The sequence below is a fragment of the Pygocentrus nattereri genome, chromosome 4 (assembly GCF_015220715.1).
Source record: "Pygocentrus nattereri isolate fPygNat1 chromosome 4, fPygNat1.pri, whole genome shotgun sequence".
NCBI lineage: Eukaryota > Metazoa > Chordata > Actinopteri > Characiformes > Serrasalmidae > Pygocentrus > Pygocentrus nattereri.
This window is the reverse complement of record NC_051214.1, coordinates 17,777,482-17,804,224: the sequence shown is the minus strand read 5'-3', so window position 1 is coordinate 17,804,224 and position 26,743 is coordinate 17,777,482. Positions and strand designations below refer to the sequence as shown.

The window sequence follows — 26,743 nt, the reverse complement described above, 5'->3', positions numbered from 1 at the left end:
CTGTGAAACTTTCAGTCTTCTTGCTTTTGTTCACAGTCAAACCTGGATTTTCTGCTGATGTTTAGAAATCAGCTGTCATGTGACCAAAAGGTGGAGTTTAATCTTATAAATGCAGTGATAGGGGGCTCCCGAGTCGCAACTGTCTAAGTGTTGGCCTGGTCATCAGGAGATCGCTGGTGATGTTACAGCCGTCCATAGCCAAGAGTCCAAGAGAGCACAATTGGCCTCGCTCTCTCCGGGTGGGTAGCGGCCGATCTGCACGGCCAAACTGTGGTCACTGAGTCTGTACTTTGTCAGGGTGATTCTGTGTTTAGTGTCAGTCACTGTGTTCAGGTAATCTGCTACAGTGTACTGATGTTTTAGGGCCAGATAACACTGCATTTTACTCTGTGCATGTGTCTGTGTTTTCCAGTGGGTGATGTAGTTTTGTTTTTGGAGAGTTATAATTTGGTTTGGTCTGATTGTGTGTATTACAGGCTGGTCCTGACAGGTAACAGTGTTAGCGTGTGTTAGTGAGCTCAGCGTCAGGACCAGCTGTACAGGGGGCTCTCCTTTTTGCTCAGCTCTTGGCATTGCAGGGCCTTGAACTGGTAGGAGTGGTCTCTCTGTCTCTCTCTCTCTCAGTTCTCGGTCTCGACACTGTCCCCTATTGGGTCTCGGGTCACGTGTCCATCACCGACGATTAGTGTACGATACTGTACACTGGCTTCAAAGAAAACTCATATAATTTCACTTTGTTTCATTCTTAGGACAAAACAGCAATAACTGTCAAATTCTTCTCTTCATGTGTTTGGATTTTATTTTGATGGGACCTTGTTTTTCCACGTGTGGGAATTTAGGTATTCCTCTCCTTTCCCTTCCCCTTCCATCCTCCTTCCCCATTCACTTTCCTTTTCCTCTCTACCAACAAATGGAATTCATCCCGCATGTTTGTCTCGTCCTCGCTGCTTTTTCTTTCAGACGCTGCAGGCTGGGCCAGTCAGGCCAGAGGAAATGAACGGGCGCCATTTGTCCCTGTCGACTTTGATAGCTCCCCTTGTGCTGTTTGATTCTTTTAAGAACAGTAGCGCCCAGAAATCCATATGAATTAAAACAGGAGTAATTGTGGGGGCATCGGTGAAGGAGCCCGGCGGCAAGTGATTTATGGCTGCCACGCAGTCTGAGCCGGAGTGCAGTAGTCCGAATGAGTGGAGCTGTCAGCTAATGAATGGATGGAACTTCACTGTTTCATTCTAACTGAATCACGACTCTTGTACATTATGGCTTGATGGGAGTTTGTGAATAGGGCTCTAGCGCATCTCAGTGCTCCTTGCTGCTCTGCTGTGGTGGTTCTTCAGGAGAAATGATGAATATCTCGCAGTGTAAAGTGTAATATATGTGTTTGACCTTCTGCACTTTGCCTTTTATATATCCAACCCTGTGCACTCTTCATCTTACAGCTCTCAGTGGTGACGGATCTGCTAGCAGTGCTGTTTGTGTGTGTATATGTGTGTGTGCCTTTTCCGTGTGGTAGTTTGCAGGTGATTTACTGTTTCCCATCTGTCTTTTGGCTCCACTGAATAATGTCAAGTCTCTGTGTTGGGTCAGTGATGTTGGACCACTGATATGTCCTTCTGCTGCGTTTACCCTCCCCTTTCAATGCAGCCATTACCTCTGCCTTTGGCTGTGTTTCAGACTTACCCGTTAACTGTGGAAAAGTCACACAGAAAATGTTTTCAGACCAACATGAAGCAGTGGTTTTCACTCTCTAGGAGTATCAGATTTTACTAGGACTGAATGTTTGGGGCCAGATATCAAATTGCAATTTTTCTGACCAGTATTATGAGTGCAGGCATTCATTATTCTTTTATTTGGTCAGTGAAAACCACAAAATGCAGTTTTTCTGGCTTGAGGCCTGAACTTTGAGCATAGTACAACAGACTGGCACTTAGGCTATGTTTACACAGCAGGTAAAACAGGCCCAAATCCCATCTTTTTCCTCATGTGTGACACAGATGTGTGTCTGTGTGTCAGTATGAACAGATAAACGCATTGAATCTGAATCTGAATTTTCAGTTCCAATTTGAGACACTTTCATATGTGGTACTGAAATCTAACTCGATATTCATCATAATTTTGCGCTGCTGAGACTCAAACATGCATGCTGATGTTTCTGTACCAAAAAAAATTAGAACAGACTTATCAAAATGAGTGAGACTGAGGCTGCAGCATCAGAGAAGTTTAAAGAATCCAAGGACACGAACCAACGAAGTGCCTGTGGCCTAATAATGTGCCCTTTGTATGCTGAACTTGAACACACTGTGCTGTCAAACATTGGACCCTCATAATCACTCCGAAATAGGCTGCACATTTCCGAGGTTTTAAAAACTATATTATAACTAACTAATATTATATTAAAATTCCTTGGCTAAGTCTCAAATACCTCCCTACTCCCTACATAATGTACAGTTAGGTCTTAAAATAGCTTCTGCACCCAAGCAGAGGATAATATGTCTTACATAGAGATTAGGAATTAAGACACATACACACATGAAAGGTACTTTTACTTTACTGCCTAATTACTTCACTGAAGTAGCAGTACTTTTCTTGATTACGAGCCTCTTTAGAACTTGAATCGATGATGTGCCATCAGACGTGCCGCCCTCTCAGTCTCAGCTGTAATCTACTGTATGTGTGTATCTGTCCTCAAATTTCCAGCTATTCAAACTCATAAAACTATTTATTTTCTATCTTTTTTGTCTGTACATTCTGAAAGTATCCTGAGAAAACACACCCTGCAACTTCAGAATTTTACTCCAAGGGGAAAACTACAAATCTGGCAACAGGTCTTAAAGTTGTTTTTCAATTGCTGTCTAAAAAAATATTGTGAAAAATTGTAAATAGGAAGTGCGGAGTTTCATTTTATTTGTTACCTGTGAACAGTGAAGCATTTGGTAACTTTTGTAAGTGTGTAATCTCAACATCTCTGGTGTTATTTTGCAGCTTTATCTGCTTTCAGAAGCAGCAGACAGACATTGCTAAAGTCAACCCTATTTTAGAAGATTAGCTATAAAAACAGATTCTCCTTCAACAATTTAGAATCAATGTTTTCAATAACATAAAATTTTGTGGCAGATAAAGGTATAGACTGATTCTAGCCAAGTGTGCATTCACAGGTTATAACCCATAAACTATGGAGAATTATTTCATTTGGATGGGGTGGTCCTGTTTTAATCGGCGTAGCTTTTCTAGCCTTTACGGTACGAGTTCAGGTGGCTGGAGACTCACAGACCAATCACATGCGTTGTAAATATCACACCTGACGCTACTGAGCCAATCAGTTCTGTTTGTGATGAGCACTGAGACTCGAGTGAGTGACGCCACACGGGAGGGACGAGGCAAGAAACAGCAGTCAGAGAAGAAAGTGAATCAGAGGGAAGTTATTCCACATGACGTGATCCAAAAAGAGAAAACTGACAGTAAATGTGACTGAACTGGACTTTATTTGATCTGATATTCAGTTGTCGACTGTATAAGATGTTGATATTTCTACTCGGCTACTTCAGTAAACAGTATGTGGCACTGAGTCATAATGCAAGTTGGACATTATGATGTTCTGGACCTTTGCTTGAGGAAATTGAGATCCCTGGTCTAGAATCAAGAATGAAGTTCCAATAACATCCAAAATGCCTTGTGTTTTAGAAGCTGAGACAAAACTCAATGCAGTAATTTTTTAGAATAAAACATTCATACCTTTTTTTGGGTGTTTTGGTTAATAATATTTAAATCTGCATTTTCATATTATTCATGAATATAAATTAACATTGATTTAATATGACTTTCAACCTCCTCAACTACCTTTTTCCCCTCTCTGTATTTCCCAAAGCTGCTGGACATGAAAGTGTTTGTGGACACTGACTCAGACATCCGGCTGGTCAGACGACTGAAGAGGGATATTTCAGAGCGAGGCCGTGACATTGGTGGTGTTATTAAGCAATATAATAAATTTGTCAAGCCAGCATTCGAACAGTACATCGAACCCACAGTCCAGGTAGCAGACATTGTGGTTCCAAGAGGTAAGTGCTGAATTTAATCATTAATTCAGATTCATTACTCACATCCACCCTGTACAACTGAGCACATCTGCTTTTAAAGGATCTCAGCACAAAAACTAATATGGCCAGCAATGGATGTGAGCTTGACTGGCAGGCAGTTAACCTGCTCTCTTTTTTAATACAGCAATATTTGAAAGTTTACATGTTTTGTTGATTTTCTATGTTAAAAGGAGTTAAAACCACCCCCATATAGAACAAACTTGACTTTATGACATTCTCAAAATTATTGTTCATATAAAAATAAAATATAAAATGTGGCATTTCTGTAAATTTGGATTCCCTTTCAATTGGATCTGTGTAGTGTTTAAGGTTTCAGAGCTTATTTGATTCATTAGGCCTTTATCTAAATCAAGTGTAGACAATTTCAGCGTGTAATAAATTCTGTGACCCTTTAAAACTGTTGGAACTCCAGACAAGCTGAATCACTAAAGTAGCTTTGCATCATCTGAGAAATATCAGCCTTTTCTCTCTTTGAGTGACGCAGAGAAATTTGTTCATGCGATTGTTCCAGCAGTTGATCACTGTAATGGTCTTCATACTGAAATTCCCAATAAAACAATACATCCATTATAACTCAGACAAAATATGTCTGCGTCATAACAGAAACAGCACAGAGACATCAGATCAGTCCAGGTTTAAAAGAGCTGCACTGGCTGTCTGTATCGCTCAGGATAGAGTTTAAAGCTCTGCTACTAGTTTTTAGCTCTAAATGACCTCAAAGCTCTTTTTACATCACAGAGGGTCCATCTGTTTATGGTCTTAGATCTGCAGATTCTGACCTCCACCTACACCTTCAGTAAAACACAAACAGAGAGACTCTTTCAGTTCTTCTGCTTCTAAACTGTGGAGCTCAGTTCAGCTTTTATTAGACAGTCGAGCTCAGAGCTCACTTTTAATAAACATCTGAAAACGCAGCTCTTTAACTCGGTGTTTAATTAAAACTCTGCGTCTCGTGATTTTTATGTTCTAATCTGATCAGTTTCATTTTCTTCTGATACCAAATACAAAATCTAAATACTCATACTTTCTTATAAAACTTTTATCCTGTCTGTACAAAAAAAGTTTGATGTGTCACATGACCCTCTTCCCATTGAAAAAACTAAAGTTGGATCCAAAATGGCCGCCATGGTCACCACCCATCTTGAAATGTTTTCCCCCTCCCATATACTAATGTGCCACAAACAGGAAGTTAATATCACCAACCATTCCCATATATTTGGGTGTATCCATATAAATGGCCCACCAGCTAATTCTGTGATAGAACTACTCATAGACCAATCAGATATGCAAAGCAAAACCCCCACATCACTGCCAAGGTCCTGCAGAAAGCTTTCGCTGCCACAGGAAAAATTAAGCAGTGTTCCACTGTTCAATGATGTTGCACAGACACCATCATCTACATGGACGAGTCATCAGAAGTTAATTTTTACTTAATTTCTTCATACCCAAATGAAACTTCATGCCTTAAGATTGAATGTTTCCTCCTAAAACCTCAGAAATTCCATTTGTACCATGTGTCTAATGCTCTTCTGTTCTTCCTCAAGGTGGAGAGAATTTTGTAGCTTTGGATTTGATCGTCCAGCACGTCCATAGTCAGCTTGAAAAGGTATGTCGAAATAAAGGCTGTGTGTGCAGACACATTCTAAAAATAATAATAGCATGTACATATGTGATTAGATATAAACTGAGAATGGCCTTCATGCATGTCAGTGTCACAGCTAGCTGAGATTCGTTGCATGGGTGTGCATATGAGACCCAAGCCATGGTATAAATCACAATAAATATTTAGCGTTTGATTTATCAACATTGACAAAATGAGCTGCAAAGACATGCAGGTACCATTGAGTCAGATTTAACTCAGGTTGTCTTTGTCTCCTCCCAGTGGTCAAGGTTTTTAAGACTAGTAGCACAGACTGCAGAGAGAAGATTCATGGTGGCACAAAATATGTGCTGCAGAACAGAATCAGCAGATGTTTAGTGTTACAGGATTTATGATTAAAGGGCATTGTAAACATTGGCTAGGGTCTATGAATCTGACCAGTAGTGCTGATGCTCTGTTTTACTGGCCCATTGTCCATTTCAGGGAGTCATTTATAGTTCCTGAAAGCACATAGCTGCGTTCATCATGTCCCGTCCTCATGTGATATACAAGAGGCTGTCTTTTCTGGTTTAAAACTGTTCAGCGATGTTCAGTGGAGCATGCTTAGTCATGCTGCACCGAACATGCATATATAGGTTGTTTACAGCCATCACTATTGATTAATTTAGCAATCAAGTAATCTAATCATTGAGTAATTGAGTAATTTGCTTGTTTATTAATCAGAGTTTTTAAAAAGCAATGAAAATATAAAGTCAACAGAACAAATTATGCAGAACCAAACATTTCAGGGTATTTTATTGGATGAAAAAGATTCAAAGGGAGCACATTTAAAGGGTCCATATACTCAGTTTTTCTTAAGTGATATTTTTCTCCCTTAGGTCTACTTAAGGGCAGAAAGATGAATCATTTTATATCAAAATGCAATTGCTTTTTTATTGAAGTGCAATTTTAAAATCATAAGAGCTGCAGTTTTAATAAATACTCATGTTATTAATCATAGTATTTTATTCAGTATGGGAAGTTTAATCCAATAACATTGAAAATTGAACTTGTGAGTTATGTGTAGATGAATTAGGCCTATCAGAAGCAGCCATGTGGTTCAAACCAAGAAAAAGTTGATTTTCTCATCTACTTTCAAAATAATGGGCCTGACTAATTTATAGAAAATAATCACAGTTTTAATCGCAGTCACAATAGTAGTCAGAAAACCAGCAATAGAATATTTTCCCTTAGTTGATGTTTGTGTGTTTGTGTGCCAAAAACTGTGATCACTCATTTTTACTGTTTTTCAACCTCTCTTTATCCTTTAGGATCAAACCGAATTACACTCACTGAGCACTTTATTTGGAACACTTGTATTCCTTCTCTTCATGCAGGTATCTAATCAGCCAATTGTGTGGCAGCAGTGCAGCACATAAAATCATGCAGATACGGGCCAGTAGCTTCAGCTTCTGTTCACATTAACCATCAGAGTGGGGAAGAAGTGTGATCTCAATCATTTTGACCACGACATGATTGTTGGTGTCAGACAGGCTGGTTTCAATGTTTCTTTAACTCTAATCTCCTGGGATTTTCACGCACAACCGTCTCTAGTGTTGACTCAGTATTGCGTGATAAAAAAGGACGTCCAGTGAACAGCAGTTCAGCATTTTTGATGAGAGAAATCAACAGAGAATGAGAATGTGGTAAGCAGAAAAGCATTTCAGAATGCACATAATTTTGAACCTTGAGGAGGATGGGCTACAACAGCAAAAGACCATGTCAGGTTCCACGTCTGTCAGCCAAGAACAGGAAGCCTGAGGCTGCTGTGGGTAAAGGCTCATCAACACTGGAGTTAAAGAGTGTTAAGGACTGAAAACATATAGCCTGGTCTGATGAAGCCCAGTTTCTGAGGCTCACAGATGATAAGGTCAGAATTTGGTGCCAACCTCATCAATCCATGGACCCAACAAGCTGGTTCAGTGGTATGGGGAATGTTTTCTTGGAACACTTTGGACCTGTTAATACCAATCATTGCTTGAATGCCATAGCTTCTTTGAGTATTGTTGCTGACTATGTGCCTCCCTTAATGACCACAATTTACCATCTTCTAATGGCTACTTCCAGCATGATATTGCATCATGTCACCAAGCAAAAGAAGTCTCAGACTGGTTTCACGAACATGACAATGATTTCAGTGTTCTTCAGCTTTCCCAGTCATCGGATCTGAATCCTTTTGGAATATGGTAGAAGAGGAGTTTCGCAACATGAAACTGGACCTCCCGAATTGCATGATGAAACCACGTGAACGTGGATCAGAATCTCAAAACAATTCAACATCTTGAAAGCTTATTTGAAGTCGCTTTGGATAAAAGCGTCTGCTAAATGTAATGTAATGAAAGCGAAGGGAGGCCCTACACAGTATTTGTAGTATAGTAAAGTGTTCCTAATGAAGTGCTCAGTGAGTGCATATATAACTGAGCCCTGTTCTTATAGGGGTTCCTGTATTTTGTCTCCAAAAAAAGAAAGAAAAACCATAAATGTTCACTTACCACTCTTCACAGTCTATATAAGAATATATAAGAGTCTATATATGTTTTCCTCATGATATGGGTCCTTCAAGTTTCCTAATACATTATTTAACAAACCTCTTCCAGAGAACACAACTGCGCATGTCCCATACTGGAAAACAGGGTGTAAAAGTATGGTGTAGGCATTTTCTTTGCAGGAATGTACATTAGCTTTCCTCTTAAGGTCACATTTGGCAGCTGTGACACTTTTACAAGAGAAGGAGAACTTCAAGTAGTTAGTTACAGATTTAGAGGATAGAGGATCCCCTGGGCTTTATATGAAGGAAAACGACAGTAACATAAGCCTCTATGATTTAAAGATATCTTATCGTGTTTTCTCCTGAGGTGGACTGCATGAGTAAAAGTCATGAATTATCCTTTTGGTGAAATTAATCCTCTGTACTCAGGAGATCAGTCAAGGTGAGGGATGACAGCTCTTTAAGAGTAATGAAGCGTTCGTCTCTCAGTGTAAGTGATCTGCTCTGAAATTGTAGAGCCCCATTACATTAGTCAGGGAACTGATTCATTCTGGAAAGCGAACACAGAACAAAGTTGGATCTTTTGTCAGTTTGACATTTGGTGACTTCTGAAGATCATTTTGAAGAAGGTACAATTTATCACCTCTGAATTTTAAAATGTACACTAAGTATATCAGATCTTTTCAGGACTTAATTTGTCCACTCTTTGTTCACTTTATTGCTACTTTCAATCTTGAAACCAACCATTTAAACTGCGTCCTCTCACCATAAACACCCCAAAGTGTCACTGACACTGACAAATACACTCATTGTCCATGTTATCAGCTCCACTGACCATATAGTTTACATAATTTCTGGGCTGATAATGATATTAATTATGATATTAGAGAATACACACATTGATGAAGCCAGTAACAAAATAGTAAATATATACCCCGATCAGGCATAAGATCATGACTACCTCCTTGTTTATACGCTCACTGTCCATTTTATCAGCTCCACTTACTCTATAGGTGCCCTTTGTATTTCTACAGTTACAGACTGTAGTCCATCTGTTTCTCTGATACTTTGTTACCCTGTTCTTCAGTGGTCAGGACCCCCATGGACCCTCACAGAGCAGGTACTATTTGAGTGGTGGATGATTCTCAGCACTGCAGTAACACTGATGTGGTGGCGTGTTAGTGTGTATTGTGCTGGTATGAGTGGATCAGACACAGCAGTGCTGCTGGAGTTTTTAAACACCTCAGTGTCGCTGCTGAACTGAGAACAGTCCACCAACCAAAAATATCCAGCCAACAGCGTCCTGTGACCACTGATGAAGGACTAGAGGATGACCAACACAAACTGTGCAGCAGCAGATGAGCTGTCGTCTCTGACTTTACATCTACAAGGTGGACCCACAAGGTAGGAGTGTCTAATAGAGTGGACAGTGAGTGGACACAGTGTTTAAAAACTTCAGCAGCACTGCTCTGTCTGATCCACTCGTACCAGCACAACACACACCAACACATCACAGGAAGAACAGGCATAATAGTCTGTAATTGTGGAAGTACAAAGTGCATCTATATGGTTAGTGGACCTTAGAATATAGATACAAGGACGTGTGCTTAATGAAGTGGTTTGGCTAACTGGAAGAACTGCATTTTTCAACATCAAGTGCTTTTTAATGCATTTAATTGCTGTTTGTTATTGTGCATTAGTTTTTTTTCGTCATCTTAACATCTAAACATTTCACTCAAACAGAGACAACAGTATCCTAGTTACTCTTATAAGAGTTATGAAGAGAAATCTATTGTGCTGGCAGGATGGTCACTAGGGCTCTGCAGAAAGAGGTCGGCTGCCTTATGAACGTCTTTCTCATATGCATCTGAAAAAGCTACAGGAAATATTTCTGAGGAGATCAGATCCAACATAAACCACTTGCATTAGAAAAGAAGAAAGTCTAAAGAAAATAAAGTCGCTGAAACCGAAATTTAAAAACTGATACACAGAGAAAACGGGACTCCTAACAAACTGCCCCATCAGATAAACAGCACTTAAAGCTTTGATCTCTGAGAGAGAGGAGAAAATCAAGCTGCTTCAGATCTGAAAACATCCACAGGTGTTTCTGTCCATCCTTCCACTGTGAGAAGACCACTCAGCGCTGTGGGTCTGAAAGGATGTGCAGCTGTAGGAAGCTGTTAATGAGAAAAGACAGTAGAGTGAAGTTTTAGAGACTGATGAGTCTGAATCTGTAATTGAGATTATTTGGATTGTAAGTCTCAGAAAATCTGTCAATGCAGCTTCTAAGACTAAACTTTGAAATTGTTTGTTTCTGTGTAATTGTCTTAAATGTTTCCTCTTTCACTGAACAAATTTATTACTTTGACTTAATGAAGTGAAAGGGTTATGACGCTAGACGATCAGGACTAAAACAGATCTGTAAACATTTGCTCGTGCTGCCGTTTTGAGTCTCTTATTATGCTGCTTTGTGCCGTTTTGTGTTCCTGTAGTTCAGATAAAGATCGTAGAGAAAGTCCATAACTTTGTGATATAGATCTGATAAAAAACGCATGCAGTATTTAAGTGTAAGTGGTGGAACACTGTGTGATCTCATTGCTGTAAATGTGTGGTATAATATTCATGATTCAGTTTATACCATGGGAGGAGGGGCTGAGTGTTGGAATGGCTTTCTTTCATTGGATGTTTCATTTCATGAGTTCTTTTTCTTTCTTTTCTCTCTCTTTTTTTTTTTTTTAATTCTCTTCTTGCCCATGTGCGTTTGTAATGAAATACTCGCTAAACCCCTCCCTGACCGAATGCACTCTAACTCGTCTCAGCGTGAAATCACAGTGAGGTATGGCTGCCAATCCCAAAGAACCCTCTCCTTCCCTCATTCCATCTCCATCTCTGTCTTCTTCTTTCTCCTTTGGTCTTCTTTTTCCTGTTCTCCTCTCAAAACTGCAGAGGTGTAAGAAGAGACTAAAGGAAGTGCGTCTGCACTGAATCATTTGGTGCTGTTAGTTCATAGTTACTGTAGTGAATGTTGGAAGTACTGGAGATATTGCTGAATAATAGCAGCTCCATGCTTTAAACACCCTTTGGTCTCTTTTTGCACGGTTAGTGTTTCAGTGGCTTTAGTTAACGTGGGTAAGGGGGATGAGCCAGTGGTTTTGTTTAAATCTTTTTCTTTAATTCTGAGTGGTTTTAAGTACTAACCAGAGTTTATTTAGTTTGGTAAACTTTTTTGCATTTGCATTGATTCCTAATTAAGTAGGGCTGGCCCGATTCATTTGAGTACATTGGTGTTCGTTTCTGTTTGGTAATCAATAGCTTTGCATTTTTTTTAAGCCACAAAAATTGTAGCCTAGACGGAAATACATTTCATCAGCAAAGATTTTGATACAACAGTGATTTTTCATGTATAGAAAACGTTTAAAAATTAATACAACCCCATTTCCAAAAAAGTTGGGATGCTGTGCAGAAAGTAAATATAAATAGAATGCAAAGATGTGCAAATCATGTAAACTATATTTTCAAAAGAAAATACTACAAAGGCAAATGAAATGTTGAATGAAAAATATACGCCCATTTTCAATTTCATGCCAACATGTTCCTCGTTGGGACGGGTCTGTTTACCGCTGTGTTTCATCTCCTCTTCTTTAACAGCACTCTGTAAGTGTTTGGAAACTGAGGAGACGCGGTTGTAGTTCTGAAAGTGAAATGTTTTCTGTTCTTGTCTGACACAGGATTTCAGCTGATCATCAGTTTCAGGGGCTCATTTGTCATATTTTCTATTTTATAATGCACCAAGTATTATGAGTGGTGACAGATCTGGACTATAGACAGGTCAGTTTAGCACCCAGAGTCTTTTAATATGGAGCAATGCTGCTGTAATACACGCAGAATGTGGTTTGACATCGTCTTGCTGAATAATCATGGCCTTCCCTGAAAAAGACGTCATCTGGACAGCAGCGTATGTTGCCAAATCATGTATATATCATTCAGCATTAATGGTGCCTTCACAGATGAGTACATCACCCATGCCATGTGCACTAATGCCCCCTAAACCATCATGAATACTGGCTTTTGAACTGTGCACTGATAACAAGCTGAGTGGTATTCAGCCCAGAGGACACAGTGTCCATGATTTCCAAAAAGAATTTCAAATGTTGATTCGTTGGACCACAGGACACTTTTCCACTTCCCCTCAGTCCATTTTAAATGAGCTCAGGCCCAGAGAAGGTGGCAGCGTTTCTGGATCCTGTTTATATTTGTTTTTTTTCTTTGTGTTTTAGAGCTTTAACTTGCATTTGTGGATGCAGTGATGAGCTGTTTTCACAGACAGTGGTTTTCAGAAGTGTTTCTGAGCCCATGCAGTGATTTCCACTACAGAATCATGTCTGTTTTTAATGCAGTGCCATCTGAGAGGGCCCAAAGAACCCTCCTCATCTTTACTTCTGAAAGACTCCGCCTCTCTGAGATGCTCTTTATACCCAATCATGTTACTGACCTGCTGCCAATCAACAACCAGGTGTTTCTTAGCATTACACAACTTTAAAAGTCTTTTGTTGCCCCTTCCCAACTTTTTTGGAATGTGTAAAATGTAAGATGGGCACATGTTTTTCAAAAACAATCCAATTTCTCAGTTTCAGTATCTGATATGCTGTTGAATGTTGAATGCTTCATACATTCCTGCCAGGCATCCAAGTGCAACACGTGACCATTGAAGCTAAAAGACCAAAGCTGACCTAGATCATGTTGACGTGAGCCAGTCAATTAGTAATATTCTTACAAGTGTTAGCCAAAAATTACATGTAGATATGCAAATTATATGTTACTTGCATAAAACTACATTCATTTGGTTGGTATAGTGTAGTTAGTCTCTGCCTTCTTCACTGGGGTTCAGTCCCCTCCTGGGTAAGCACTCTGCACTATACCAGTAAGAGTCCTTGGGCAAGACTCCTAACACCACCTTCACCCACCTGTGTAAATACAACCCCAATTCCAGTGAAGTTGGGACATTGCATAAAACATAAATAAAAACAGAATACGATGATTTGCCAATCCTTTTCATCCTATATTCAATTGAATACACTACAAAGACGAGATATTTAATGTTCAAACGGATAAACTTTGTTTTTTGCAAATATTCACTCATTTTGAATTTGATGCCTGCAACACGTCCCAAAGAAGTTGGGACGGGCAACAAAAGACTGGGAAAGTTGAGGATTGCTCAAAAAACACCTGTTTGGAACATTCCACAGGTAAACAGGTTAATTGGAATCAGGTGAGTGTCATGACTGTGTATAAAGGGAGCATCCCTGAAAGGCTCAGTCATTCCCAAGCAAAGATGAGGTGAGGTTCACCACTTTGTAAACAACTGCGTGAGCAAATAGTCCAACAGTTTAAGAACAACGTTTCTCAACGTGCAATTGCAACGGAATTTAGGGATTTCATCTTCTACAGACAATAATATCATCAAAAGATTCAGAGAATCTGGAGAAATCTCTGCAAGTAAGCGGCAAGGCAGAAAACCAACATTGAATGCCCGTGACCTTCAACCCCTCAGGCGGCACTACATTAAAAACTGACATAATTCTGTAATGGATATTACCACATGGAACACTTCAGAAAACCATTGTCAGTGAACACAGTTCGTCGCTCCATCTACAAGTGCAAGTTAAAACTCTGCCATGCAAGGTGAAAGCCATATATCAACAACACCCAGAAACACCGCCGGCTTCTCTGGGCCTGAGCTCATCTGAGATGGACTGAAGCAAAGTGGAAAAGTGTCCTGTGGTCTGACGAGTCCACATTTCAAATCATGGACATTGTGTCCTCCGGGCCAAAGAGGTCAAGGACTGTTGAAAGATCAAAAGCCAGCATCTCTGATGGTATGGGGGTGTGTTAGTGTCCATGGCATGGGTAACTTGCACATCTGTGAAGGCACCATTAATGCTGAAAGGTACATACAGGTTTTGGAGCAACATATGCTGCCATCCAAGCAACGTCTTTTTCAGGGACGTCGCTGCTTATTTTAGCAAGACAATGCCAAACCACATTCTGCACGTGTTATAACAGCGTGGCTTCTTAGTAAAAGAGTGCAGGTACTAGACTGGCCTGCCTGCAGTCCAGACCTGTCTCCCATTGAAAATGTGTGGCGCATTATGAAGCGTAAAATATGACAGCAGAGACCCCGGACTGTTGAGCAACTGAAGTTGTACATCAAGCAAGAATGGGAAAGAATTCCACCTACAAAGCTTCAACAATTAGTGTCCTCAGCTCACAACCGCTTATTGAGTGTTGTTAAAAGGAAAGGTGATGTAACAAAGTGGTAAACATGCCCCTGTCCCAACTTCTTTGGAATGTGTTACAGGCATCAAATTAAAAATGAGTGAATATTTGCAAAAACAATAAAGTTTATCCATTTGAACATTTAAATATCTTGTCTTTGTAGTGTATTCATTTAAATATAGGTTGAAATGGATTTGCAAATCATTGTATTGTGTTTTTATTTGTTTTACGCAATGTCCCAACTTCATTGGAATAGGGGTTGTAGTTCAAATTGTAAGTTGTTCTGGATAATAGCGTCTGCCCAATGACAAATGTAATTTGCATATATTAAAACAAAATTACCAAAAACATTGCCTTTAGATGATGATGGAGTTAAAATGTTACTGTAAAGACACTCCAGAGACAGGATTTTACAGGGGTTTATTAAATGAAGATAACACTGTGCCGTGTTATTTCTTTCCTGGTCAGTTTGTAGGACAAAATCTAGCATAAATACAGCTGTGAGTAAAACATAAAAACATCCTTCTATAAAGCCCTACTGAATGTGGTTAGAAATACATATTGAAGAAAAACTCATTTAAAAAAATGTGGGTATGTTGATCTTAGTACTATGCACAGTGTTCCATTAGTACAGCAGTATTTTGTGTAGGTTCTACAGGAAACAAGCTTATAAGACAGCATGGTTGTGCCAAGTGTGGGCGGAGCTAAGCCTTCATTGAAGTTGCTAATTTATGTAGAGTTTTGACATTTTTATGATTACAGTTTAACATAAAGCACATTATAGAATCTGAAAAATAACAAATAGTCGTTTCTGTCTGCTTAAAGTATCAGACAATAAGAAAAATGCTGAATGTTAAATAGAGCTGAAACTATTCTGAATGGATAAGGAAATATTTCTGTTGTTTACATTGTCATTACAGTGACACCCAGCGCACAGTGAGTAAATGACTTAACCTGTAGAGGGCAGCACTTCACTATGTGAGGCAAATAGTGAAAGAAAAAGACCAATTATGACTGACAGCTAAAAAAGAAGCTACATCTGTGAGCATTTTCTTAAAATGAAGTATAATCACATATGACACATGTAAGCCTGACTTAGATTTGAGTGCAAGCATAACGTTACTAACGTTACCACTAAGAAAAGAAAAGGTAGGTTGCAGTCGTTGCTGTGATTCGTCAAAAAGAGCTGATGTTACAAAAGTCACTGAAGCTCATCCTGTTCAGTCACTAATGTTAGTCACTAGAATATTCAGAGCTGTGTTCAATTCTGTTTACTGGAAGATTTCAGCAGCTTTCAGAGCTTCACATACGTCAGCCAGCCGACTGTGAAAAATTCTACTTGTTTTAACATGTACACCTGGTAATCACACGTAGCTCGTCTAGTGAACTGCCGTTGAAACGTTTACCCAGCGATATGGCAGCCTTAAGCGCTGTAATGTTATTCTGTGTGTTTATCACTATCTTTTCTCTTTAGTTATTGCTTATTACTGTATCTCAAAATCACAAACTTAAACAAAACACTGTAACCACTACCAAAGTTTGCCATTGTTACAGGTTTCAAATTTAATGACCACATTCAAGCCAATAAGTCAATTAGTCAATAAATTCACATGATTAAATGACTGTTGGAAATTTTTTTTTTTTTTTTTTTTGCAGCCTTGTTGACCCATCAATGCCACCTAATGGATGCAGCTTGCACTGCAGTAATAAAAAGATCAAAATGATGGTTAATTATTAAAAGTTAATATGAATGTTTTTAAGTTTGGTTTTGAGAGCGAGTGTTTAGGTACTCATTTGGAAGCACCAACGAAAAATGCCGTTTGGGCCAGCCCTAAAATTACAATGAAGTTAAAAAGCAAGACTAGAGCACAGTCTAATTTTCAGAACCATAAAACATCCCCCAAACCTGACCATCCTTGTCCAGACACGAACACGCACACTCAGGCTACGTCAGGGAGACTATCCACCACTGCAGTTCCCGTCGTGGCTGTAGCTGAATTGACATTGAGCTTTAATTGGTTTGTGTTCTCTTTCCTTTCTCTTTCTCTGTTTCTCGTCATCACAATGAATCTGTGTCATCTTCTCCAGAGGAAGCTCCGCTGGGATATGTGAGGATAAACTCCTGCATCCCTCCTTTTTTCCTTCTTTTGTTCCATTTCCATCGTGTCTTGATCCATCTCTGAAATTCCTCTACATGTCTTGCCATCACCTACTTTCAGAGACGTCTGCTTTTAGCCACTTACTGACATCAGGTGCTTGATTTTCGGCCAAACCGTCGTGAGTCTGGCCAAATAACATCTACAGTTTTCTGGTCCAAGGTGTCCCAATTAGGGGTGGGAATCTGTAGGTGCCTCACAATTCAATTTGATTTTGATTCATGGTATTGAGACAATTCTAAAATTACTCTGTTTAGAATTTTGCATTTCATAGGCTGCATTTTGATTTATGTGTCTTAGCTGACTGTGAAGTAGAGCTGGGCAGCATGACTGTATTTATTATTACTGTAATCAATTTTGATATAGTTTTTTGTGAGCATAGATAAAGTCAGCACTTCCCAACTGCATGTTTGATTACAAATAGAGCTCAATTAGTTCTGTTTAATTGGATTAAGTGCAGCCCAGAATGTGAAATATTGAATATAAACCATTGTTTTTATAGTGGCAGTACTATGAACGTTCAGTACAGTCTAAAGTCTGTTTCATCATCTAATACAGTCATATGCAAAAGTGTGAAATACCCTGGTCAAATGAAATGTTTTGCTGATTTTCCATAAGGAAATATCATAATTTTTACAAAGTCCACATTTTATGCCTTTTTGTTTTTTCTCTCCAGTGTGTTAAATTCAGCAAATCAGTAGTAATTGTGTATTAAAATGTGCCGAGGTTTCAGAATCAGAATCCTTTATTGATCCCAGAGGGAAATTGTTACAGTTGCAACCATTTATGTAAAAGAAAAAAAAAACACTTTAATTTAAAACAAAGATAAAGAGAAATTTGCAAAATGTACACGAGATTTAAGTTCTTATGAATACAGTAAAGTGGTGGTGACTGTGATAATAAATATTTTTGTTTGTTCCTGTAGAAGACGCATTCATTTATTTTCGCTTAGAAAATGAACAGAAAACATGTCATTTGACTGGGGGCCCGACACTTTTGCCTACAACTGCAGGTTAAATCTAAAATATAAAAATAATAATTAAAAAAATTTTATGTGATCTTTTTGACTTCATTGTGTTCGTGTTTTTTGTATCAGAAATGTCATTTAAAATATGAGAAAATATGCCTTTATATCTAAACAATACAGCTGCAGTATTGCTGATTTTCCATTTCCATTATAAAGCTGATGATGGTGGTAATAACAGTTAATCCTTCAATATTTTCTTAAACTTAAAGCCTCTGAACTCTGAATATTGCTGAATTAGCCAGTTAGTCTGTTTGTAGTTTGCCCAGTTGGAAGTTAAACAAAGCTGCGTTTTAATGAGTAGTCATGTTTAGTGTGCTTTCTGACTTTTTATTGCATAAACATGTATAAATTTGACCAATTTGGCACTGCAGACATTTGTACATTACTAAGATTCCAGAGTTTTTTCTGTGTTATGGTGTCTCGGGTTGTGTGTGAGGTTATTTGACAGTAGGAAAAAAAAAATAAAGAGCCTCTATAAAATCCAATTGTGATGCGACGGCTTCAGTTTAATTTAATTAGTTTAATTAGTTTCAAGACGACATTGCAACACATATAAATCACATATATCGCATCACATTTTTCCCACCCTTAATTAAAGTGCTTGGGCTTGAGTTTTTGAACTGACCTTCATTCTTGCAGGCAACAACAGTGAAATAAATTGTATGATTAAACTATCAATGATCCACAGACTTGACGCTTTAAAATATGCCCATTTAACTTTGTGATGTGCTGTAATGAAGTACTAAGTGACAGATTGTCACATTAGCTGAGCATTGTTGTTGTCTGTCTTTGCAGTTTCCTCGTAGATCTTCCTTAAAGGACAATTTCAATATTTTCTCAAAAAGTATTTTTCCCCAGTTTTTACAATGTGACGTGTTGTTGGTATTTTTTCTGAAGTAGGACACAGTACAAAAACTACCTCAGGGCATAGAACTGCATTCAAATTTAAAATGGCTCGTAAATTCATGTTTAAAAGTAGTTTAATGAAATTACATTTACATGTTATTGAGTAAACAATGAACGATTGATGTTTTTGTAAATCCACAGTGTTTTATTAAGACTTTAACATAAGTACTGTTTACCTGTTTAGCTGGTTCTTCATAGTTTGTGTCGTGGTCATACTTTAGGAGGACACAATTTTGGCAAATAAGGGGAAATTACCTTTGAAGAAAATATTTTGAAAATTTCCTTTAAAATCTATATAGACGACTGACCACCTTAACATACCACTAAGGCTTTTTGACCACTTTACAGTACATTTGGCTGGAAAGGTTTGGCGCCCTGGTCAAATTAGATTCTGTTGAACTTAATTGCTCATCATCTACAGTGAAGACACATCTGCACTGTTACTGCTTATTTGCTCAATTTAACATTTTGGGAAAAAAATAGAACACAGAATGTGGCCTGTGCAAAAGTTATGGCACATTTAAGCAACAGAAGATGAAAGGGAATGTGTTATCTCGGAATAACATCCCGGCTGTGATTTGGTCGCAGGCATGAGCTGTGAAGGTTCTATTGCTTTAATACAACAGTTAAATAAATAAAGTAAGAAATGAATAAACTGGGCCGTGAACGCGGCGTTTAATATGTTTTAATGTTCAGTTCTTTCCTCCAAATTATAGATCCTTAACAAGCAGCTTGTTGCTACATCAGAGTAACGAGTTCCACCCACTCGCTGCACAGCCGGCAATTCGTTCTCCAGCTCCTTACACTAAATTCTCAAACTGTCGTCACCACTGAGCAGCTTTTCAGTCAGCAGCTGTGAAAGAAGAACAGCTAAACAACCTGGAATCAGCCAGAATTGAACCAAATACCATTCGCCGAATGTGCAGTCTGATCTTCAGAGTCTGACCAAATCAGACTGAGCCATAAAACTGACCCAATATCAGGTTCAGCTCGGTTTGGTCAGTTTTTTCCAGATCAGTATTAATGTTGTTTTGTTCCAGCCAGTCTGTAAAGCTTCTTACAGCCCGTTTAGTTTGGTGAATGGTATTAGGTTCATTTCTGGCTGATTCCAGCTACCGACTGAAAAGCTGCTCAGTGGTGACAAAAGTTTGGGAATTTAGTGTCGTCTCATCTTCAGAGTCTGACCAAATCGACTGTCGGTCAGATGTGATCTTAAAAGTGTCCGTTTTCTGTTTGTGCGCAAAGTAAGAAGTAAAAACGTTCAAATGGCTTGAGCGTCTCCTACAGCTATCAAAGTCATTGTTTAGTGATAGTGTTTGTGAAAAACCTCTGATGTTATGCTATAATAACGGCACAGTTAGAACGCCTCTCAGCCAATCAGGTCGCATGGCTGGAACAAACACCCTGGAACAAACAAAGTTTATTGTTAAACTCAGCAAATGAATAGAAATTGTGCGGTTTTGATATATTTCAGTTCACTGTAGAGAATATATTAATTTCTTTTCATTCATCAAATCAACAAAGCGTGTCATTTGACCAGGGCACTCAAACTTTTGCACGCAACTGTACATTCATGTTGGAAAAAAGTCAGATATCTCCATATTTTTCTTTTTTTCCCTGAACTGACTGGTGTGCATGCATGTTTGCACTTGTATGCCTTCTTTCCTTTGCAGTAAACTCTGAAAAAGACATACCTGGTTTAAATCTCAGCTTTGATTCTGTTGTGTAGATCCGCCCTGGCGTCTGCACATCAGGGTCAGCCCCTGCCCAAGACTCTCAGCGTTATGGAGAGCACCCCACAAGTGCGGGGAATGCACACCATCATCAGGTACGACCACAGGAGTTATATTAGCAGACAAAATGTAGTAAAAACACGATTTTCTAAAACATTGACTAAAGATTGCAAGATGCTTATTTTTATCTTGGCCACTGAGTGTTTCTGGTCGTATTAATATCATTTAAAAGACTTTTATTTTAGTTTTGTTGGGATGGTCAGTGAGACCAGTGAGAGTGTAATGACTGCAAAATGTTTTAATCAGTGTGCGCTGGCAAACGGGGAAAAACATTAACCAGCAATATCAAGTTTCATCACCCTAGTTAGAGACCTTCCCTGATACAACACGTGATTGACATCACGATAGGCCCTTAGATAGATGCTTCCCTTGGACACATGGGTGGAAATATGAATGGAAACTCATTTGCAGGCTGTTTATTAGCTGTTTAAAATGATTACAGTATAATTAGATAATGATAACATGCCACTCCAGTTAAATCGAACATTATCTCTCTCAGTGTGAATATAGAACTGTATTTAAAGAAGCTGTCACTCTTATATGGTTGATTGGTGAACTGTATTGTATTGCATCATTGATGGAAAAAATTGCGGTACTCACCCATAGGTAGGTAGGTAGGTAGACAGACAGACAGACACACAGACAGACAGACACTTCATTGATCCCGAAGGAAATTTACCCACAGTCGTCCAGTAACTCCAGTCTTTCAGTCAGTTGGTCAACTTTACATCTGATTTACTGAGCACATAACAATGTTTGAGTGTGGCTACAGTGGAACAGAAGTAAACTTGCAAACTAGAAGCTGTGCTTTAATCAACAATACTTCTTCTATAAATAAGCGTAAAGCAACTGGGGCTCCACTTTGCTTAATTTACCAACCCAGGAAACTTTGCACTTGGCTTATTGCATTAGCAACTGTTCATCTAGGGCCGTGTTACAGAAATCTTAACTTTAGTTAGAACAGAGGCTGTTACAGAACAACAGCTCTGAAGTTCATAATCTCATCATTAACTCCAGATGAGAAAACGGTGTTACAGAAATGTCCTAGACTAAACTAGACTAAACCTCCTAAATCCTGTCCTAGATAAAGATAAACCCCAGAGCTGTCTTTACTCGTGTTTAACCGTCTGTTTCTATTGTTTTCATTGTTTTCAGGCAGCACAGTTCAGTATAACCAGCATAATAACGTTACATCTACATAAATCTGCGCTTTAAAAAGCCCGACACTGCAGACTTGATCTCCACCGTCCCTCTGATCACCTTCCTGTGTTAATCTTGATGATGAAATATAGTGACGGTGGTGAGGAGATGCAGCTGAACATGTTTCTGTTTATTAGGAGGAATAATGTTAGCGTGATTTGGGAACTGGAGACTGAAACTGGGGAGTGGCGACGCTCTGATAAACAGCAGTGGGCGCTCTGAAAAACAGCAGGATGTATTGACTTCTGAAGCCAGGAATTCCATATAAGAACGCATTTCTGCCTATTAATTTTATCCAGTTTAGAAAGTTTATATACGCCTGTTTTTCCCCGTTTGGTATTCTAATATTTTATCCTAACACTGCTGTCCGGTGTCAACCAGTCTTGGTTCCTCTCAGATTTCTTCTGTTTGCTCTTGTGGAGTTTTTCCTTGCCACTGTCTCCACTGGTGACGCTCATGGGGGCTCAGACATAGATTTTTCTGCTGTAAAAAGCTCTACATAAATGAACTTTGACTTGACTTGACTAAAGTAGACACAGCGCTGGAGTCGGTAGTTATTGTTTGGATTATTTATGGTCACTAAAGTCATGTTATTCCCTGCATCAATGTGCCAGTCATTTGTGACATCACATACCTTCTGGACAGGAACAGACTGGGAGCAGTTTTTAACATTTGCATGGAATTTTTTTCGACATTCAGAGTTTAAGAAAAATTACTCTATTATACGAAGTGGTGATCAACACGCTGTAAGTCTATGGCAAGCTCGCTTGTATGTTGACCCAACAGGATGCCTGATAAAGTAGTGGTCTGTGCCCTTCTTTCTGACCCCTTGTTGCCGCTTTTTTCTTGCATTGAAGCGCCACCAGCATGTCCTAGGAAGCAATAAATCACCTGTGTGTCTCTGTCCCTACAGGAATAAGGAAACTAACCGGGATGAATTTATTTTCTACTCCAAGAGATTAATGAGGCTCCTCATTGAGCATGCCCTCTCCTTCCTGCCACTGAAGGTCAGCAGCCCCTCACTCATCAGTGACCGCAGGTTTTTAACCTGTAAAGAATGAACTCAGTCACTAACAGTCCTCATACTCGAATAGCATCTTCAGCAGACTCATCACTATAAGTTCATTAATGGTGTCTTTCCTTTTTATTATATTATCAGAATATTTGAAATGTCACTCAGAGATATTTGTCCTATGTTGTGTAATTGATTTCCAGAGCTCTAACATGTCTTTAATTAGCACTGCCCTTCCTTCACAGCCAGTGTCTGTCGAGACGCCCCAAGGCACCATCTATGAAGGGAAAAGACTCAGTGGCAAAAGAGTAAGTGCTGAAGTTGTATAGAAAGCAGCTTTGGGTTTGGATTCTCTCAACATAGTCTTGCTTTTTAATAAAATAAAATCTTGTGTCTCCTAAATAGAACCTAACAGGAGAAGGAAAAAATGCTCTTAACTTTTAATGTGAATTAATCTAACAAGATTTTTTGTAAATAATTGTCGTGCAATTTTAACACAGTACAAAGAGTCACTGGTGTTTTCAAGGTGTTTTTCATGGAGTGACAAGATTTTTGTGTGCAGGTTTCAAATAGAGTTTTTAAAAGTATTTTTTTGTTGCTGAAATGCCTTAAAACTACTGTTTAAACATGAAAATGCAAACTGCTGTGTCTGATCCACTTGTACCACCACAACACACACTACCACACCACAACCACCACCGCTTCATGAACTCATTTCAGGTGAAAATCCTCCAGTGTCTCTCTTGGTAAATCAGTCTTTTATTAGAACGTCATTAATTAGTGACGCTGACGTCTATTAAAATGATCATAAGCACAAAACACTGAAGGCAAACAGTTTCCATCAGGGAGAACCGAGTGGCTCTGAAATCACTTTTTACAAACAAGGAAAGTTTCAATTTAAGATTTATTTACAACTTAGTTCCAAGATTAATAAAAACTGGCTTTAAACTCAGGATCACAAATGAGCTCCTTTACTATATTGATCTGTAGGTCTCTGTCCATAAACATAAACCAGCCCAAACTAATTTACTTTAAAATTAAATGGTGTTTGAATAAATTCTGAAAAAAGCCGCGTCAGTCACGACTGCATATGTGGACATATTTCTATATTGTGCTCTATTTACACAAAGTTAGGTTAGTTCATCATTTATGTTGCACAGACTCTCCCAAAATTTTATGCTGCTGCACTGACGTTGAACCCTGTGCTGCACTGGGTCGGTATGACCAACAGGTCAAAACAAGCTCTAAACAAAGTGACCGCTGTGCCCTGATTGGTGCTCTTGCTTTGCGCTTCTTTTGTTTTGACATGTTACGTTTTTATACACACAGAAACCAAAAGGAACAACAGATTTCTCAAAATGTAGTGGAGGAAAAAGGAAGATATTTGACTTTGAAATGTAGTGGAGTGAAAGTAAAAAGTCACCCAGAATGGAAAAACTTCAGTACAGATACACGAAAAAATACTTAAGTACAAACTAATTACATTTACTTAGTTACTGTCCACCACTGTAAAACATGAATGATGCAGGTCTTGCCTATATGTGAAATAATTTTATAAAATATGATATGATGATATAAAATATGATTTGAATTATATTATGTCACTGCATTAGTACTTGTTTTTGTGGTTTGATGTCTTCACTTTTGTTGTAAATTGAGTAAAGTAATAGTTTTTAAAGGTGCTAGTGTTGATGCATCTTTCAGTTCAGAGTTTACGGTGTAATTTCATTGTAACTAACAAAGCGAGTCAGTTTTGTGTTGTCCTTGTTGCTCTCGTTCAGCACAGTAGCCCACAGTTTTTCATGATGTGCTGCTGCAGTGCCTATGGAAAAACATCATGTTTATGAGCTTCTTATTCTCTCTGTGATACGCATATTATTACATATTATTACACCGTTTCATTGTGTGTGCAGATCACTGGGGTGTCCATCCTGCGCGCCGGGGAGACGATGGAACAGGCTTTAATGGCCGTGTGTAAAGACATTCGACTGGGAAAGATTCTCATCCAGACCAACCATGACACTGGGGAGCCCGAGGTATTGAAATTACAGCTTCTTAATCTCTTCAGAGCTGTACATTAACATAAAGATCAACTTTTAATTGAAACTAAAGAAGCACTGATGTAGAATTTCTCAGCTGATTGTGTTAACAGATAATTAACCCCATGTGACTGATACCAAAAACTGGTTATTAACAATGTCAGACCACTGACAACAAATGAATAATAAGCACCCTTGTGGTAATTATTCCCTTATTCGCTGTACTGACATTACTATTTGGTGGTGTGTAAACAGTGCCCTCTGCTGGTTGTGAGACATTTAGCCTGGTTCAGTTCACTTTTCTTTTTTTTTTTTTTACTTATAAGTGTCAGAAAATGACAAATACGTGATGAAAATTTGGCATTATTATATTATATGACTTATAACTTTACACTCAAAAACTTTTCATCAGATTCAAATCATATTTAAGCTTCTGCATACAAACACAAACGTGGTCTTGACTGAAAGTGTAGAATCCACAGAAAATTAATTCTTTGCTATGAATGAAATTGATTAATATAAAATTGCAGCATGCATTTGTTGTCACTGGTGATTCCTACAACCTGTGGACTAAGATGTAAAGCCTTTTAAAACATGACCCGTGCTGTAGCAGGTCATCACTCATGACATCTTCCTTCTACATTTGCTTATAGAACATCATCTTCAATGTTAATAAAATAAATAGAAAAGGGCTTTAATATTCTTCTGGTTTTCCCTGGCCTGAGTGTAACTAAAGTTTGGTCTGATTAAATGATGTTATGACAGTTTGTGTCCATCCTGGTCTGATTTGCTCCTCAGCTTCATTACCTGCGCTTACCCAAAGACATCAGCGAGGACTACGTGATCCTGATGGACAGCACAGTGTCCACAGGGGCCGCTGCTCTCATGGCTGTGCGAGTTTTACTCGTAAGTGTCCGTTTGTCCTGAATCCACTCCTTTTATTTAGTTTTGAGCTGCATAGTCTGACATTTCTGGTGTTCCAGCACATACAGTACTGTGTGAAAGTCTTAGGCACCCAAGACACATTTTCAAAATCTATTGCCCTGCGATGGACTGGCGACCTGTCCAGGGTGTATCCTGCCTTCCGTCCATTGACTGCTGGGATAGGCTCCAGCACCCCCCCGCGACCCTGAAGGAGAAGCGGCTTAGAAAGTGTGTGTGTGCGCATGTGCGTGTGTGTATTTATTTGTGTAGTTTGTGTTTATTTGCTGAGAAAAGTGTTAATTTCAATAAACAAAATTTATAGAATATTAATTAATAATGATTTTTTATATATGTGTGTATATGTATGTACATATACATTCCCAAACCTCTCCTTGAGGAAGCCCAGTATTATATGTAGTTAAAAAGCAGCTCCTGGTTTGATCAATCAGTGCTTCAGTAAATTGTGCTCATGATGTAATTGATGATATTAACAAGTCTCTGTGGCGGCTGTGAAGGTGTCAAGGAAAAATATGGACCCAAGAAATTCTTGTTACTTTTTATTGTTTTTATGTTTATTTGATTTATGAATATGACTTTATTCTAATGTATATTGTGATAAACTCACTGCTGAGGTCAATTGTTTAAAAATTTGCTTAGATGCCTAAAACTATCGCACAGTACTGTGTTTAACTAAAATGCACACATTGCTCACAAAGTGGGCATCCAGGCATCCCAAAAGACCCGTCACTTTAAATCATTTGATCAAATAACATGAATTAAACAAAATGCCATGAAAGTAAGAGGCAACAGTTTAATCGCATAGAATAACACTACAATATTAAGTGTAGCAGTAGTTTCAGATACGGCGTGAGGGCACATACCTGATTTACCTCATAAAATAGATACACAGATGGACTAAAATCATCATAATAAATGGCGTCACGGGTGTTTTTGTGTGTTTGGAGCAACAAACCTGCCAGTTGTGATCTTCAGTTGTGCATAAATTGCACTTGCTGACCTACTGACTTGCAATGGCAAGTGAACAATTAACTAGTTTTTAGTTTTATTTTGTCCAGTTTTGGAACATTATGTTGGGGTTTCAGTACAAAAATGGAACCATTTAAAATATTATTTCTACTTAAATTGCACCAATTTGTTTTTCATTTTGTTCCTGTGCCCTAAAGACCAT

General features: G+C 38.7%; 1 protein-coding gene across 2 annotated transcripts in view; it reads left to right on the top strand.

Annotated features, from left to right (window-relative positions):
* si:ch211-243j20.2 (uridine-cytidine kinase-like 1) overlaps positions 1-26,743 on the top strand; it is a 61,664-nt gene that overhangs the window by 29,470 nt on the left and 5,451 nt on the right. Inside the window, exons 6-13 of one of the 2 annotated variants that reach the window (XM_017701035.2) lie at positions 3,866-4,055; positions 5,639-5,700; positions 16,586-16,605; positions 20,316-20,414; positions 22,493-22,586; positions 22,837-22,899; positions 24,505-24,627; positions 25,429-25,536. In XM_017701035.2, coding sequence (XP_017556524.1) covers positions 3,866-4,055; positions 5,639-5,700; positions 16,586-16,605; positions 20,316-20,414; positions 22,493-22,586; positions 22,837-22,899; positions 24,505-24,627; positions 25,429-25,536 — 759 coding nt within the window. Of the gene's footprint in view, positions 1-3,865; positions 4,056-5,638; positions 5,701-11,040; positions 11,058-16,585; positions 16,606-20,315; positions 20,415-22,492; positions 22,587-22,836; positions 22,900-24,504; positions 24,628-25,428; positions 25,537-26,743 lie in introns of both variants that reach the window. The other variant, XM_017701036.2, reaches the window with a different exon arrangement.